Source organism: Temnothorax curvispinosus, unplaced genomic scaffold (assembly GCF_003070985.1).
Source record: "Temnothorax curvispinosus isolate PA1 unplaced genomic scaffold, ASM307098v1 QBEX01000647.1, whole genome shotgun sequence".
Taxonomy (NCBI): Eukaryota; Metazoa; Arthropoda; class Insecta; order Hymenoptera; family Formicidae; genus Temnothorax; species Temnothorax curvispinosus.
In genome coordinates this window covers 10,406-25,321 of record NW_020210427.1, presented here as the reverse complement: position 1 = coordinate 25,321, position 14,916 = coordinate 10,406, and the positions used below count along the sequence as shown (strand labels likewise).

Here is a 14,916-nt window from a genome sequence, read left to right as displayed (position 1 = left end):
AACCCGGATACGTTTCAGGTGGATGGAACAAAGGTGCCGAGACGCACCGCGGGCGTTATAGCTTTTTCGGTCGTGCGACGACCTCGTCGGAGGTTCCCGTTACAAAGCCCGGTGTACCGGTGTCACCCGCACGCGAGGATGACGACGATAATGCGGCACGACGGCGGTACAACGGACTCATATCTCGTAGTCAACAAACGCGATCGTTCCCACGTTACGCGCGATTCGTTGGCAGCGCGCATACAAAGGGGTTATCTAATAGCGAGAGAGACGAGATTTTAACGGGCTCCTCTGTCTCTCTCGCTCCCTCTCTCTATCGGATTCGCCATTCGCCACCTGTTGCAGAAATTCGCCGGTTGATTTACGGCAGTGTCTGATTAGCGCGGTATTTCGGGGAGGAGGAAGGATACGCTTTTCTCTTTCTCAGCACGCGGTGGTGCCGGGACGAGTGGCGAAACCGGTAGAATGCATGTATACACCGTATATATGAATGATATATTCTTCAGATCGTGCACTCACCTTCGCCTGCTGGCTCTCCTCCGCGCCGCTCCTCTCCCCATGTCTCTCGAACACGGTGAAGCGATTCTAAAAATGGAAAACGACCCGATTAATTCGATTACGAGACGATTCTAGAGCACAATACGCGAAATATTCGATCCCGACGAGCGGTCTCGACGCGAGTCTTCCGGCGAGATAACGTTCGCGGATTACGAATACTCAAATATGTACATGTATCTAGCCGGAGAGAGACAGGCCGAGCGCGAGTGTGACGTAAGGAAGGAAAGTCGATGACAGGCTGTCACCTCGGCGAGATCGCGTTCTTTTTTTTTCCCCGAGCGGCCGACGGAGAAAGTTTACATTAACTCGGAGTAATGAGAGGAGACGAGGAGATTCCTCCTCTGTCCTCTCCTCCCTCCTCTTACCCCGATTCTAGCCCTGAAGGCTGACACGATTGAGGACACGAGCAGGACTCTATTGAGCATCCGTCGCACAGGTTTCCGGCGTGCCGCATCGTTGCTCATTTTCGTAGGCAGATCGCGCACTTAACACACTTGTACACGTGTACACTCTGTCGCGCGCGATTTCGACAGATCGCCGTTATGTCATCTCACGAAAAAATAAATCGAAGGATCGCGGAGATGAGAGACGCGCGGCGCGGAACACGCGAGACAGCGACATGAAAAAAAAAAAAAAATTGGTCGAGGCTACCGCGATCGGTTTGCCACCGTCTTATATAGTCGCGCTATCGGCGAGCGATACCGGACGGCCGCGTCGCGGATCGAAACTGCGGCCGACACAGCGCGCGCGGACGCCAATACGCCGCGAGAGTAAAAAGTAACGCTCGTCGCGCACTTTATCTCACCTCGGTGGTTTCCTGCTGATACCGCTCGCCGGCAGCCTGAAACGCAAAAGCGAAACGTGACGTCACTTGTGTATGCGCGCCGCGTGTATGTAACGTATTAGGAAAAAAATGGGTGAAACGCGCCGGTAATTAGCCGCGGCGCGGAGAGGAGCCTATCGCTCTGCCTGGCTTTCTGTCTTTATTAAAAGAAGAGCGGCCCAGCTTTCCTTCGGCCCCGCACGCGCGTCTTGAAAAAATTTCGCGCCGCTCGTGCGCAAAAGTGAAAAAATTAACTCGAATTGAAAAATGTAAATTAACTTTAACTCACTAAATTTTACGGTGCAAAATTTAATTACGACGAATAAGGCATTCGGCTGCAAGTAAGGCAACAGCGCGGACCACGTTGCGTAACAATTGATAAGACGACCAATTTTGTAATTTAGTATACACAATAAATATTTAATTTTTTAATAAACCACCTATGGAATTTATTAAATGCAAACACTGCAGAAAAAATTTTTTTTATTTAAGTGAAAGGTTTGCGGACCGGATAATCACACAGTCGCGTTTCGGGAGATCGACTGACCGAAAGTTGTCGTTTGCCCTTTCGAGATCTGGACGAATTAATTCGTTCGCCAAAATACTTACGTGCGCTATACTGGCCGTATCCGGCGAGGTCGCCGAGGCCAGTTGGTTCCGGTTCTCTATGACCGTTTTTATTTGCTCGAGTACCTACGAACGAACGATAAGGTGGCGGTCAATAATTATATATGCGCGCGGTGTGTTGCGGTGCTGTGTCATTTGCAGAAACTTTATCTGACGCAGAAATCTTATTTTTCGAGAGGACGGGCTTCTTATACTTTTCATCTTTTTTTTCACTCATTAATTTACACTTGAAAGCAAAATATTCTCGCCGTATTGCAGAACGCGAATTTTATCTTCGTCATTATGTGCGTCAGGCGTATAGAAGGCGACATTTTAACGTCGCGAAAAAGGGGGGAAAAATATATTTCCGACACAGAGAAATACGGCGATAAAGATTATTGCGCGCGTTTCGCGCGAAATGTTTATCGCTAAAAGTGCCGGCCTCGACTTGTATAACGCGTCGATTTACGAGCCTTAAAAGTATGTTAAAAGCTTCCGCGAATTACCCGAAGGGATATCCGGTGCCTTTGTGCGACGTGATGATGATTGTACTCCTTGTGCTCGATGATCTCGTTACTCTTCCTGGCCGGCCTCCGCTGGAAAACAGAGACGAAGAAGCGTTCACGCAAAGTGAAACCTTCGAGTCCCTCGCGGGGTTTTGGGTTTTCCACGAACGTGAAAACTATTCGCGACTTTCCTCAAGTATCAGGACGGAACGCGCTTCTCATTTTTCTCTCGAAAATAGAAAGGATGGAAAGGATCGTCCCACATATCGCGTGGCATTCTGACATGAACCATCAAATAATTATCAATTCGTGATAATTGCGGCCGTCGCGGGAGACGCGCTCGGGCTATCATTATCGCCGTTCTAATCGAGATGCACGATATAATTTGCCGGAATATATAAGTTTGCGAAAGCGAGAAATGAAAAAATTCTATCTTTACAAATATTACGTTCCCAGAAAATCGAATTAATGCATATCGCCTACTATTAATAAAAATATATAGATAAAGTATAATTATACCTCTTATTCTAATCGAAGCATAAAATATAATTTATTGGCATATATATTTCGATATGGAGTGCGCTTTGTAAATTATTATTTGTAAATTATTGCTTGTTTTAATCGAATTAATATTCGTCGCGAGCTGTAGGTCGATTAATTAAATAATTCTTATCACAATAATATATCGCTACTAATATTACTGTGCTATTTTCGAATACTGCAATGAACGTAATATTGATAAATGATAATCTTTTTAGGAATACTGGCGTATATATACATATTTATTTTTTTAGATTTTAATATTGCTGACAAAAAACAATGAACAATAATTCACCAGTGTTTTCAATTTTTTTCATTCTTTTCTTCTTTATTTAATCGCCATGGATTTAAATTGAATGCAATGGATAAAATATAATTAAAAACAAATCATTAAATTACTATTTTAACTTTAAAAATTCGCTCCTTAAAATAACTGTTATTACTTTCGTCATAAACGATACGTGCTAGAGTGGCAGTAAAATGGACGGAAGCGACGAAAAAGACGGAGATAACGATCTACGGTCGCGCGAAAGGAAGAATAACGAAAGAGTAACGGTGTGCGACGAGAGAAAGAAAAAGTAAGTCGCGCATTTGTTCGAGGAAATACAGAACATCGGCCGCCCGCCGCGCCGGTTAATTAGCAGCCTTGTTCGTTAATTACGCTCGCGGCGCATCGTCATTTATGCAACGTTACCTATACCGGTAACGGTGATCGGTTTACCCGGAGTAACGCGAGTGCGAGTGCGAGTGCGAGTGCGCCGCGATTCTTCGCCGCGCCGCGCGCCGCAAAGATTGGAAGACAAGTCACGAGCCGATCGCGGACATGTGTAATCGCGTATAGGCTCGATTCGCGCGTGCTTAGAATACCTCGGCGGATCTCCCGATGACCGCGAGATGAGACGTGAAGCATCGGCCGTTTTTGCAGCCGTTCACGCTTCACGCAGTGGCGAGCACACGACTCGCGAATCCCCAACGCACTCGCGTATATAATTCGCGGATATGTAAACTACACACACGACCGTACGTATACTTGCGTCACGATTATAACGGCTCTTACGGATAATTCGAATGTCGCCGGGAGTTTCACCGGCCGGTGGAAAGGAAAACTTTACGAGCGTCCGCCTAGCGAATAATTGCGTGAATGTTGCATCAATCTTTCAAACGCACAGAAAATAATGCCACTAAATATTGATTTTACTAACGCTTCAATACTTTATCTTTTATATAGCGATTATAAAATAAACGAGCGAACTATTAACATACCGCATATTTACTTAGAAATTAAAAAAAAATAAACGTTTCTTTTTCTTTAAATTTTGTGCAAGTTTGGAAAATTTTATCTTCAATATTTCTTTAGCAGATTTCCATGTGTCTCAAGACTTGGACTTAAATAATCTACCAGTTCTTAGCATACCCAAGTTTTCTTAAAAATTAAAAAAAAAATAAACATTTCTTTCTTTCTTCATAATTTTATGCAAGTTTGGGAAATCTTATCTTCAATATTTCTTTAGCGATGTGTCTTAGCTTGGACTTAAATAATCTACCGGTCCTTCGTGACCAGTCCCCTGAGAAATACGTTAAAAGCAGTTCGAACGTTTTACAGAACATCTGTGACATCTGAATACGAGAATAAATACTGACCTCGAGCGTCGCCAGGCTGGCCAGCGAGGAGAGAGGCCGAGTGTGAGGAACTTCTCCCGGGAAAACGCTATCGTGGGACACTGACAATTTGCCGGCGCCTCCTCGTAACTTGACGAAACTATCCTCCACCCCGCCTCGTCGGAGGAATACGCTAAAAGGGCAGAGAGACAACGACGCGTTCAATAAAGTATGTTACAAGAGATCCTCTTATCTCGAACTTCCCTGATGGCATTTCATTTAAAAATAGAAATTTCGTGTCACATTATTAAATCGAATTATTCAAATTGAAAGGAAACAAAACTCATGTAAGTACGTGTGTCCAAAAATATATACAACTGTGCAAGAAAATATATCGCGTAAATAAGTAATTAAATAAAATAAAATAATAATCTATAATATTCAAAAAAATGTTATCCTCTCCTTCTGTGATAAAATTGTCGTTCTATAATCCTATATTCATTGCAAAGAGAAAAAGTATATGCGCATATCGTTTAACGTAAAATTTACTCGATGCTATTAATACTCGTAATTATAAGGCGATGAGTTATCTGCCAGGAATGACACACGTCAACAACGACAGATAATTATGCGGCCTTTCTGTAATGTGCGCTATCGCTCGAACGAAAGCAAACCGCGTCGCCGTTATACAATACGACGATGCATATATCGACCCACGTAAATCATGCAGAGCACGCAAAACGCCCTCAAGTTTCGTGCTACTACGAGGTAAGCAGCTACTACGAGGTACTACGAGGACAAAAATAAAAGCTGAACGAGAAAACGAGGCCAAGGATCGTAAATTGATAACGAGCCGAACACGCTCGCGGTTCGATTCGCGCTTCAAAAAGGCTATAAAAGCATTTTACATCCGTTTAAAAAAAAGAAGAGATCTCTCTTTTTGCTACTAGTAGTGTTATTTTTAGACAAAAACTATCAGAGTTGAAAGGTAAAATAAAGCTAAAGATAAAATTGAATTATAAATAGGAATTCAAGAGAGAACTTTTGTTAGAAACAACAACAGTAATTGGCGGTTACCTACATTTTAATCAAGTCTATAAGCTCTTGTGATAAAACTACTTTAAAATGTAGATTTAGATTTTCATATTTGAACAAGGTCAGTGTTACTCCACGGCTCTTCTATTTTTAATTCTTTCGTTAGACATTACAGGAAATAGCTAGTTATCAATAGTTGATATTTTGGTAACATGACTATAGCGCTATTATCTACGTTTGCCGTTAGGAAATTGTTTTCGGAGATGATAATTAGGTTCTCCGTAAGTAAAGCGACTGCCATATAACTCAGTGACCTACTGGCGCCGAGATAAATTTCGTGATATTTACTGTTTAAACGATCCGCGAGTCTTGAAAGACGCGATGAATTTGCATCTTTTTGACGATCGGACGTGCAGTCGTCCACTGAAAAGATTTAACATGGTATTGTTGCAAACATTAACAAATCGATGAATACTACAATGCTCTGATATCGCAAATCTGCTAAGAAAGATCTGCATAAATATTTCGCGTGTACTTGAAGTAATCTTTATCTTACAAGGAAGCAATTTTTTAAAAATTCAAGATATTACATATCTTGCGTAAACCCAAGCTATCATTGTATCAATTAACTTTATATAATCAATTTTAGATAGTAATTTCTAAGATATAGAAACGATTACGAGCCGCATTTATTTTTAAATTTTTCGAAAATTATTTTTAAAAAATAATAATATCAGTGAATATATATAAAATATAGATAGATTCTTATATACGCGTAAAATCGATCTTTTAGATTGCCGATTTTTGTATTCATTATTTTAAGTACACTTTAAAAAAAAAATTATTTCCGAGATTGATAATAAAATATAGAGAGATGTTTCCTTACCTTTCCCGATCGCAGGAGTCGGTGAGGAGCTCGCTGGCGCTCCTGCTACGGGCTTCCTCGGGGCGTCCCGCAGGATGCCTCATCGTGATCTCCTCCCGTGGGAGGCGCGCCAATTCGGCATCCCGATCGGCAGAATTGGAGACGGACCGTGCATCGGCGGCACCGCGACTCTTTCGCCGGAAGATCTTCCGGAGACCGCGCAGAGGATGAAAACGGCGCTTCTTTGGTTCTGCAAGCGAGAGGCATGCGAAGTGTTCGGTTAAATTCTCTTCAAGAACACTTATATACATATATGAACACAATCAGTCCTTTTTTAATTCTAACATTCTTGACAAAACGAACAATATTCACCACAGTATTTTCAACTTTTTTTCATTATTTTCTCTTTAATTCCTATGAATTTAAATTAAGCAAAATATAATTAAATAAAAAATTAAATCTTCACTTCTTTCTAACTATTAAAAATTCATCTCAGAAGAGGTTGAGATAACACTACAATAATTAAAAAGTAGAAATATATTACGAACCAAGTGACAACATACGATTATACAAATATAACTTCTAATATTCATTAATTAAATTCTAAATATTTAGCGAAATGCGTGCCACACATTTGTGTTATTATCACTGAAAATAACAATTTTGAGATCTTTGCGAGATGCACGATGGTCGGGCGATATTTACCGAGGAAATCTACGAGCGAGTCGAGAGGAGGCATCCTACATGGATCCTAGAACTAGAATTCGCGTATAGAATTCCGTTTACACCTATTGCACATATACACCTGACTGATTTCACGGATAAATACGCAAAATACACGGCGACGGTTGTGACATGATAAGATTACAAGCTCGGCCCCTCGATAATTCTATATCGGTTCGATATATCGTGAGCCGGGAGAGCTTCTCCTTATAAGGTACGAGCCTAATGTAGTGCCGGTACTCGATCTCTCTCTCTAATGGCCTTTAACCTCTTCCTGCCCCCTCTTTTCCGACCTGTCTCTGTCCCTGTCACTCACGAGCACTTCAACTTTATCGCTCGACGTGACGCATCTATCGATGTTTCTCGAGGAAACCTCATGATGCCTTCGACGTTAATGCATAAAGACGAGATTTCAGACTTTTAGCAGGCAGGTAGATGGGCAATCTCGACGAGATGGCAGACCGGAAAATAAAAACTTAAGGCAGCCATCACATACATTTACGTCGCACTTCGCGATGAATCGAAATAGTAAAATAATTGTAACAAAAGTAACAAAAATAAAACTAGTAAAACTAAATAAGCGTAACCTATATTAATGTTAGAAGAGTAAACAAATGAGAAGAAATAAAAAAAACTTCTCGAAATTATCGATATACGAAAAACAAGGTTCCAACAAAATTACGACGACAGCAAAATACAAATGACCTAAATAAAGTCTATACTATGTCTATTTTAATGTATAAGAACGCAAATCTCTTTTGTAATAAATATATACGATAGTGGCCTTCGAATAATTCTCCCATTCTGGCCACACATTTAATTTTACGTATTCCGTAACAACAATGCAGAATCGATATTCAATATAAGCAATATTTAAAGCCAATGCATATCCTGATTCGTTGTTGCATACCCAATTTCGACGCGGCGTGATGACGTCGCGCTTAAAGTCGATCTACCACAATCTCATCTCGACGCCGCGCGATGCTGAGCTTAAAGTCGATCTACCGCCGTGCTTATACGTATCGTTCAGCGATCAAATACCGACCCACGCGGCCTTAACGAGACAAGGGGAGAGGAATGCACGCTTGATCGGGAGTGATCTTTACTGTGTACTTGACACTCTCTGAGCGCACTTTACACGCTTCAACGACGGCTCCGGCGTCGTTGAAGCGCGAAAAATAATGCTACGCCTCAGTCGCTCGCTCACGGCTGTCTATCGCACGTAACGAGAATATCTGTTTGTACGATATCGAAGAATAATAATGCACCGCAACCACGGAAATTCTTCAAATAGAAAAAACCGACGGATCTTCAAAGGCAAGATTATCTGAGGTGTAAATTATATTGCAAAAGTCAAATGTGTTAATGCAAACGCGATACGATAAAATTATGAAAAATAATAAAGTCGTATAAAAAAAGCTGTGGAAAATTATAACATTATATATAGACAGTTTTATAAAATCTCATTTCGGTCGAGATTAAAAGCAACTCTATGAAATATATCTCGGTTATTCGGTGCAGAGTATATTGTTTTATTAATATTCGAGGACTTTTCTCAATTAGAGTTTAAACTGAAATTTAATACAAGACAGATAAATTAAATTTTGTACGAGAAAGGTTAACATTTAGGTTCTCTCGAAAGTTAATGTATTAATCACGAAAAAATTTCGGTCAGGGCAATGACAAATGTCAACTAACCGAGAAATCACAAAGTTTCCCCGCTAATTATGCCCTCGAGTCTAAAAAAAATTAACTCCCAAGTTAATTTGCCCCCGCGGTCGCCGAGCTCTGCAATTTGCCGGGACTTAATCCAATGGCGGGGGGTGGGGGGGGGGTCGTTGTTCCGACCCGGAAACTCATCCATAATGACACATAACGCGGCTACTCCGAACAATAGTCACGGCGTACCGTAACGCAAAACGAGGAAAGAAGAAAAAAAGAAATCACAGCTCGCCGCCTACCGTAATCATAATTGTCGTTTTAATCTCTGTCCGCTCCTAATTAAACGTACGCGCTTCTTACTACCGCTAACGACGACCTCGATTCGCCATCCTTGCCCGAGATGCGAGGAGGACGTTCTCGCATTTGTACAGCCTTGCGGATTACGGACGATACCGTAACGCGATGCTAACTTGGGCGTAAACCTGGGAGAACCGTTGAGTCAAAATTAATAATTTATCTCTTCCAAAGAAAAATCATTCTGAACTTCAGGCAAGAAAAAGATAAATAAAAAAAAATGTCAATCAATCATATTTCAATTATTTTTTTTAAATATATAAAAAGTAATTATTATTTTCATTTTTATTAAATGTAAAAATGATCGAACTACATCCGTAAAAAAATACGAATAACTGCTGAATTAAGAGAATAATTCTGTTATTGAATTGTCGCAATGCGTCGTGGTTTTTTTTTTTAATAGGAAATCGACATTTCGCGCAAACGTGGCGTTCGACGAAATCCATATGTTTCATCATACGCCTCGTTTACTCGCGACTTGCCTCGGAGTAATACGCGTCTAAGGAATTCGCGTATCCCGAACGAACGCGACCCCGAGAATCCGATTCTCGGAGGAGAAAATACAGTTTTTCCGACGGCGTGTCTAGACCGTCGCCGCCAGCGTTGTACCTGTGTATCTACTATCTAATTTCTACTATCATCTAAAATTTGACAGAGAACAATTCCCAGGGAAATTCATTCTATTTAAATAATGCAACGAATAGTTGGAAAATGCGCTCGGTAATCATCAAATCTTATATTAATCTATCCTATTGTTAATATTCTAACAATTAATACATATGTATATCTCATTGTTAGTGAATAATATAGTATCGATAATGATGCATGCGTTATATGAATGATATTGTAAGCAGATGTCCTCGTAACCTCATAGAAAATCAATAAAATATTACATATATTAACACCGATAATCACGTAATTGCTTGCAAAACTAAAAAAGAGAGGTAAAACCGCAAGATCGACATATTAACATAAAATTATTAGAGTTTTGCGTAAAGAAATTGCAAAATTATGATATGCTCATTATATTCTGTAATTGAATTGATAACTACTAAAAGATTATATTCTCAGAACGCTCTCTCGTCCATCTCGCAAGGATATACGAACTGTCAAAGTATGCTAAGAGAATATTCAAATGCTGACCTTTGGGCAGAGGATCGACGCTGTGCTGGGCCGCCGGGAACTCGCCGAGGCCGAAAGTGCGATGCTGCTGATGATGATGGTGCTGATGGTGGTTCTGAGGGGGCGGCGAGGCCTCCCTCACGCAACCCATCAGGCTGAGGGCACCGCCAACGCCTCCGCCACCGCCACCGAGGGCGGTGCTCGTCGACATTGTTCCGCTGCTCTGAAACACCCCGAAGAACCAAACTGCGACGTAGGACTCTCTCACGCGCTGGTACCATGCCGCGAGAAACGAGCTCTCCGACCTTTTCCAACTCTTCCAGCCGTCCATCTTTCCCGCCTCGAATTCCCGGACGTGATGTCGAACGCGACGTTAAAATACTTTGCTTCTCCACGCCTGGCCGTTTAATAAGCGCGGAACGGAATTAAAAGCGAAGGTGTGGTCTTCGTGAGGGGCTATGTGTTGCGCGGACGAGATTCGGGGAATATTGATTTCTATCAGCTGACCTTACTTTCGTCTCTCTCTCTCGGAACGACCTTGCGCAACTTAATTTGGCGCAAATAATGCGCCTTGATTAGAGGATCATAATTTATTTCTGTGACGATTGATTAAAAAAATCGATTGATTCTAATAATGTTTGAGGAGGAAACTTTTTACATACTTATTGTTTGAGGGAATATTTCGAGTCACAGAGAGCAGTTAGTGAAATGATTGTTGTTATGTAATTTTACAGGAGTCAATTATTTATCATTACCATGTGATTGAATTGATTAAACAACGGTATCAATCAACATTTGATTAACTGAGATAATTTTAAGCATATTTTATGATCAATTTTATTTAAATTTAAATTTAAAGTGACATCGATATGTAGCGGTTTAAAATATTATAATACACGTTTCAATTATATTATATTTTCTCGCGTTGCTTCATGTGATTTTATTACGCACTATTTGCCCACGGGTGTCTATTATCGCATAAGACGCGGCACCAAATGAACAACTCACAGAGACTCTCTCACCGAGGGGACACAATTGCACGAGGGGACGCGCGAATATTCTTCACAGCGCGCAAAGAGATTAAGTTTCCCGAGCGTCTCTTTCCCAAAGAGGATCGGCGCGTTCCGGACACGGGGCAGGCACGCGGAAAAGATTCCTCGCGGCGGAATGTCGCCTTTAACGAATCGCAAAGAAGGGAAGGAGAGCGAGAGAAGAAACGCGGAATGCATTAAACGCGCCTTCGTCACTCGCTCGCGCCACTCCGCGACCGTATACAGGATTGATACTCGATCCCCGGGTCCCTTCTCCGTGCGTCAACGGGCCGCCTGCCGCTCTTCGCTCTCCTCCAGGCAATGGGGGTCAGGAGAGACGGTCTCCATGGCAACTGCATCCGGCGAGGGGATGCGCGGAGCGACGGCGGAGCGGACGGTGCATCGATTGCACCCTCTCGGCTGGCGTGCGCGCGACCCTGACCTTCGCACAGCTGACGAGGATGACGGCGAGCTGGGCTCCGCTCCGCACCACCGCCACGCTGCGCCGCGCCGGGAGAGAACGTGGGGAAGCCCGCCGGAGAATTAGCGCTGCCGGTTCTTATTAAGCCCGCCGTGTCGCCGTTAGTTACGCGACGGTGGTATGTTAAAGTGCGATGTCGTCAAAAATACGCGCGTGAACAGCCGTGGGAGAATTTATTCCGCCCATCTCTTTGTCATTTTAAATTTCGAGTAATTCAGAATGGTAGCCGAAAGAGCCTAAAATCTCCGCACGGGTTTCGATGGTGCGGAGATTGATTGGTTTGTCGTTCAGTAATTAGGTGTTTCCTCATTATCTTTGGTATAATTAATTGAAAATTATTTTTCACATTAATTAATGAGTTTACACATTTGTATAAGCTTGGATTAACGTATGGATTGCATAAAAAGGCATTGGTATCTCTCTTTAACGTACCGCTAATTTGTTGCATCAATCATAATCAAAAGCGCAATTATTTTCTGATTGCTGACTGGAACGATGAAATAAATCACGACCGATAATTATTTTCGCTCCGCTTATTTCTATTATTAATCATAATTATTAATTATTTAAAGACTGTAAGCGTAAATCGCAAATTTTGCTATTTAATAATTATACTAATTTAATTATGCTTAATTCTGGCCTGATAATAATAAAAAAATCAACATTTCTATTTACAGTTTCGTTTATAATACCGTGTTTAACGTATCAAATAAAAGTTAAATTACGCTTGACCGGCTCGATGCTAAATGTAGTGTGAAAACTATTGGATTTCGAGTTATATCGCGAATTCGGAATACGTCGATCGTGGGAATTGATAGCCTCGTTGCTCGTGAAATAGTTTTATCGATATAGGAGCAGCCACGGCCTTGACGCGGTTTCTGGAATGACGTGCGCTTACCCGGAATTACTATCGAACACCGCGCGTTTATGGCGCCCGTTTTCGCAAATGTCGCGCTCGGGAATGCAACCGGCGTAATTTCACTAAAGGAACCACCGAGAGATCTTTTGAGAAAAGTTCATATACGTTAAACGAGTTGGAACGGATATCTACGTGCCTCATTCCAAAGATCGTCGGCTAACTTTGCAACAAGTGAGCATACAGACCCACTAATGCTAATGTCACATCCACTAATGCTATATACATATATGTCATATCCACCTTTCACACTCGTTAAATCACCTTTCAATCTCATTAAACTTCTTTTCTAATGTTAACTCGTTTGATCGAGCTTGCCGAGATTTGTCGATCAGTGACACGACAATTTTTGTTATCAAAATTATTACATAAATTAAAAGTAATATAATATTATAAGAATGTTGCTTGGATAAATTTAAGTTTGTATATTTATGAAATTTTTGAATTTCTGTGTTTAAAAGATACGATAATCTTAGCCGAGAGAAGAACGTACAGATAAGATATATTTTGTTTATTTAGAGATATAAAGGGAATGTTTGACTTTTACGTTAGATATAAAGAGGTTTGATTTTTACGTACACTGAGAAAAAAATGTTCTGCATTTTAGTAAATATTGGTTTAAAAAAAAATTAAATTTTCCCTTTTATTAGTATATTTTTTTGTCAGTGAATACATATACTAAAAAGGAAAATTTTCTTCATTTTAATAAATGGAGTCACAGTTGTATGCAAACTAATATTTACTAAAATGCAGAAATTTTTTTTCTCAGTGTAGATATAAAGAATATGTTTGACTTTCACGTATCACGTATATTTTAAGGAACAGGTTATTTTTATCCTATGTTGCGAAATTCCACACCTTCGTATCAAACATTGACTAGACGCTAATCACGAGTAACTAACTACTTTTATCTCGTAAACGTTGAAAATGTTTGCGCACTTTCAATTGTCCGTGCAACACGGATGCGGCTGGAATTGCTGCAAAAGCTGGGCGGCGCACGCATCCCGGAATGCATGCAAAAGCCGTCGAACGACGGCGCACAATTTTCCATACGATACGTAGCGTAATTACGCGCTTCCGGTTTCCCGGAACAATTACAGTCGGGCGACCATCCGCGACGACGAACCATCGATCCACCTCTCTCTCTTTCTCTCTATCCCATCGCGATGGCATCTATAGAAGCAATGAAATGCGAAATAACATCGCTCTTATGCCACGATGCGTTTCGCGTGCATTTCGGAGTAGAACAATGCGAACTCTTCTGCAAAAGTTGCCGCGTACCTTTGTTTCCCGTAATTGGAAAAATGTTGCCGAGCCTTCGCTAAATGCTTGGCCATAAATCTCGCCCGATGATCGCCCGATAAACCGTCAAATGACTACGCCAGGAAGACGCTGTTATTACGGCAACGTACGATTTTATAGAGATATGTATCTTTCACTCATAGCAGAGCTAAGTAAGTTCTAAGCTACAAACTATAGTAAATTCAAATGAGAAAATCACGTAACTAGCAGAATAATTTTTGAAATATTGTATAAAACTATATTAGTGTCGAAACAACAATGGAGCATTTATAGAAAAAATATTTTAATACAATTAAAATTACTAAAAAAAAAACTTAATGCGTTAATGCATCTCGAGAAAGTCGCAGTAAAAGTCGAATAAAAAATTAATAGTTAAAGAAGACATTTTCCATTTCTTTTGCCTCCCTCAGTTCTGCTATAGGATTAGGAGAATTGCGTCAGCTGATTATGATAAAAAATGATCCATATCTTACCTTACAGAAGGTGTGGCATGTCGAGTCGTAGTTCGTACACGCGCCGAATATCTGTAAGAGAGAGAGAGAAACATATGTCAAAATTAAAAAGTATAGCGGGAGCGAGAAATAATAAAGGGATAACTAGGTAGAAACGATGACAGTGTCGGGGTCATGGCGGGTCAATGAATAATATCCGACTTGTGTGCCGATCGTGCACTTCGCGCGAACTTTACTACCTACTCGTTCCGCGAATCCCCGCCTGATTTATGCAACACCCCGATACCCGCAACAGAGAGCTTTCCTCGGAATTTATGCTCGGCTTAAATTTCAAACGTGTG

The 14,916-nt window shown here is 41.1% G+C and overlaps 1 protein-coding gene across 1 annotated transcript; it reads right to left on the bottom strand.

Moving 5' to 3' along the window:
- Positions 1-423: 423 nt before the first annotated feature.
- On the bottom strand, positions 424-14,647 carry LOC112456725. The gene is made up of 9 exons (XM_025019457.1): positions 14,597-14,647; positions 10,415-10,616; positions 6,554-6,782; positions 6,016-6,090; positions 4,675-4,825; positions 2,494-2,583; positions 1,991-2,074; positions 1,364-1,399; positions 424-585 (listed from the first exon to the last, which is right to left on the bottom strand). Exons 2-9 carry the CDS (start codon positions 10,602-10,604, stop codon positions 424-426), a joined length of 1,017 nt encoding a protein of 338 aa, XP_024875225.1. The 5' UTR covers positions 10,605-10,616; positions 14,597-14,647.
- Positions 14,648-14,916: the final 269 nt, after the last annotated feature.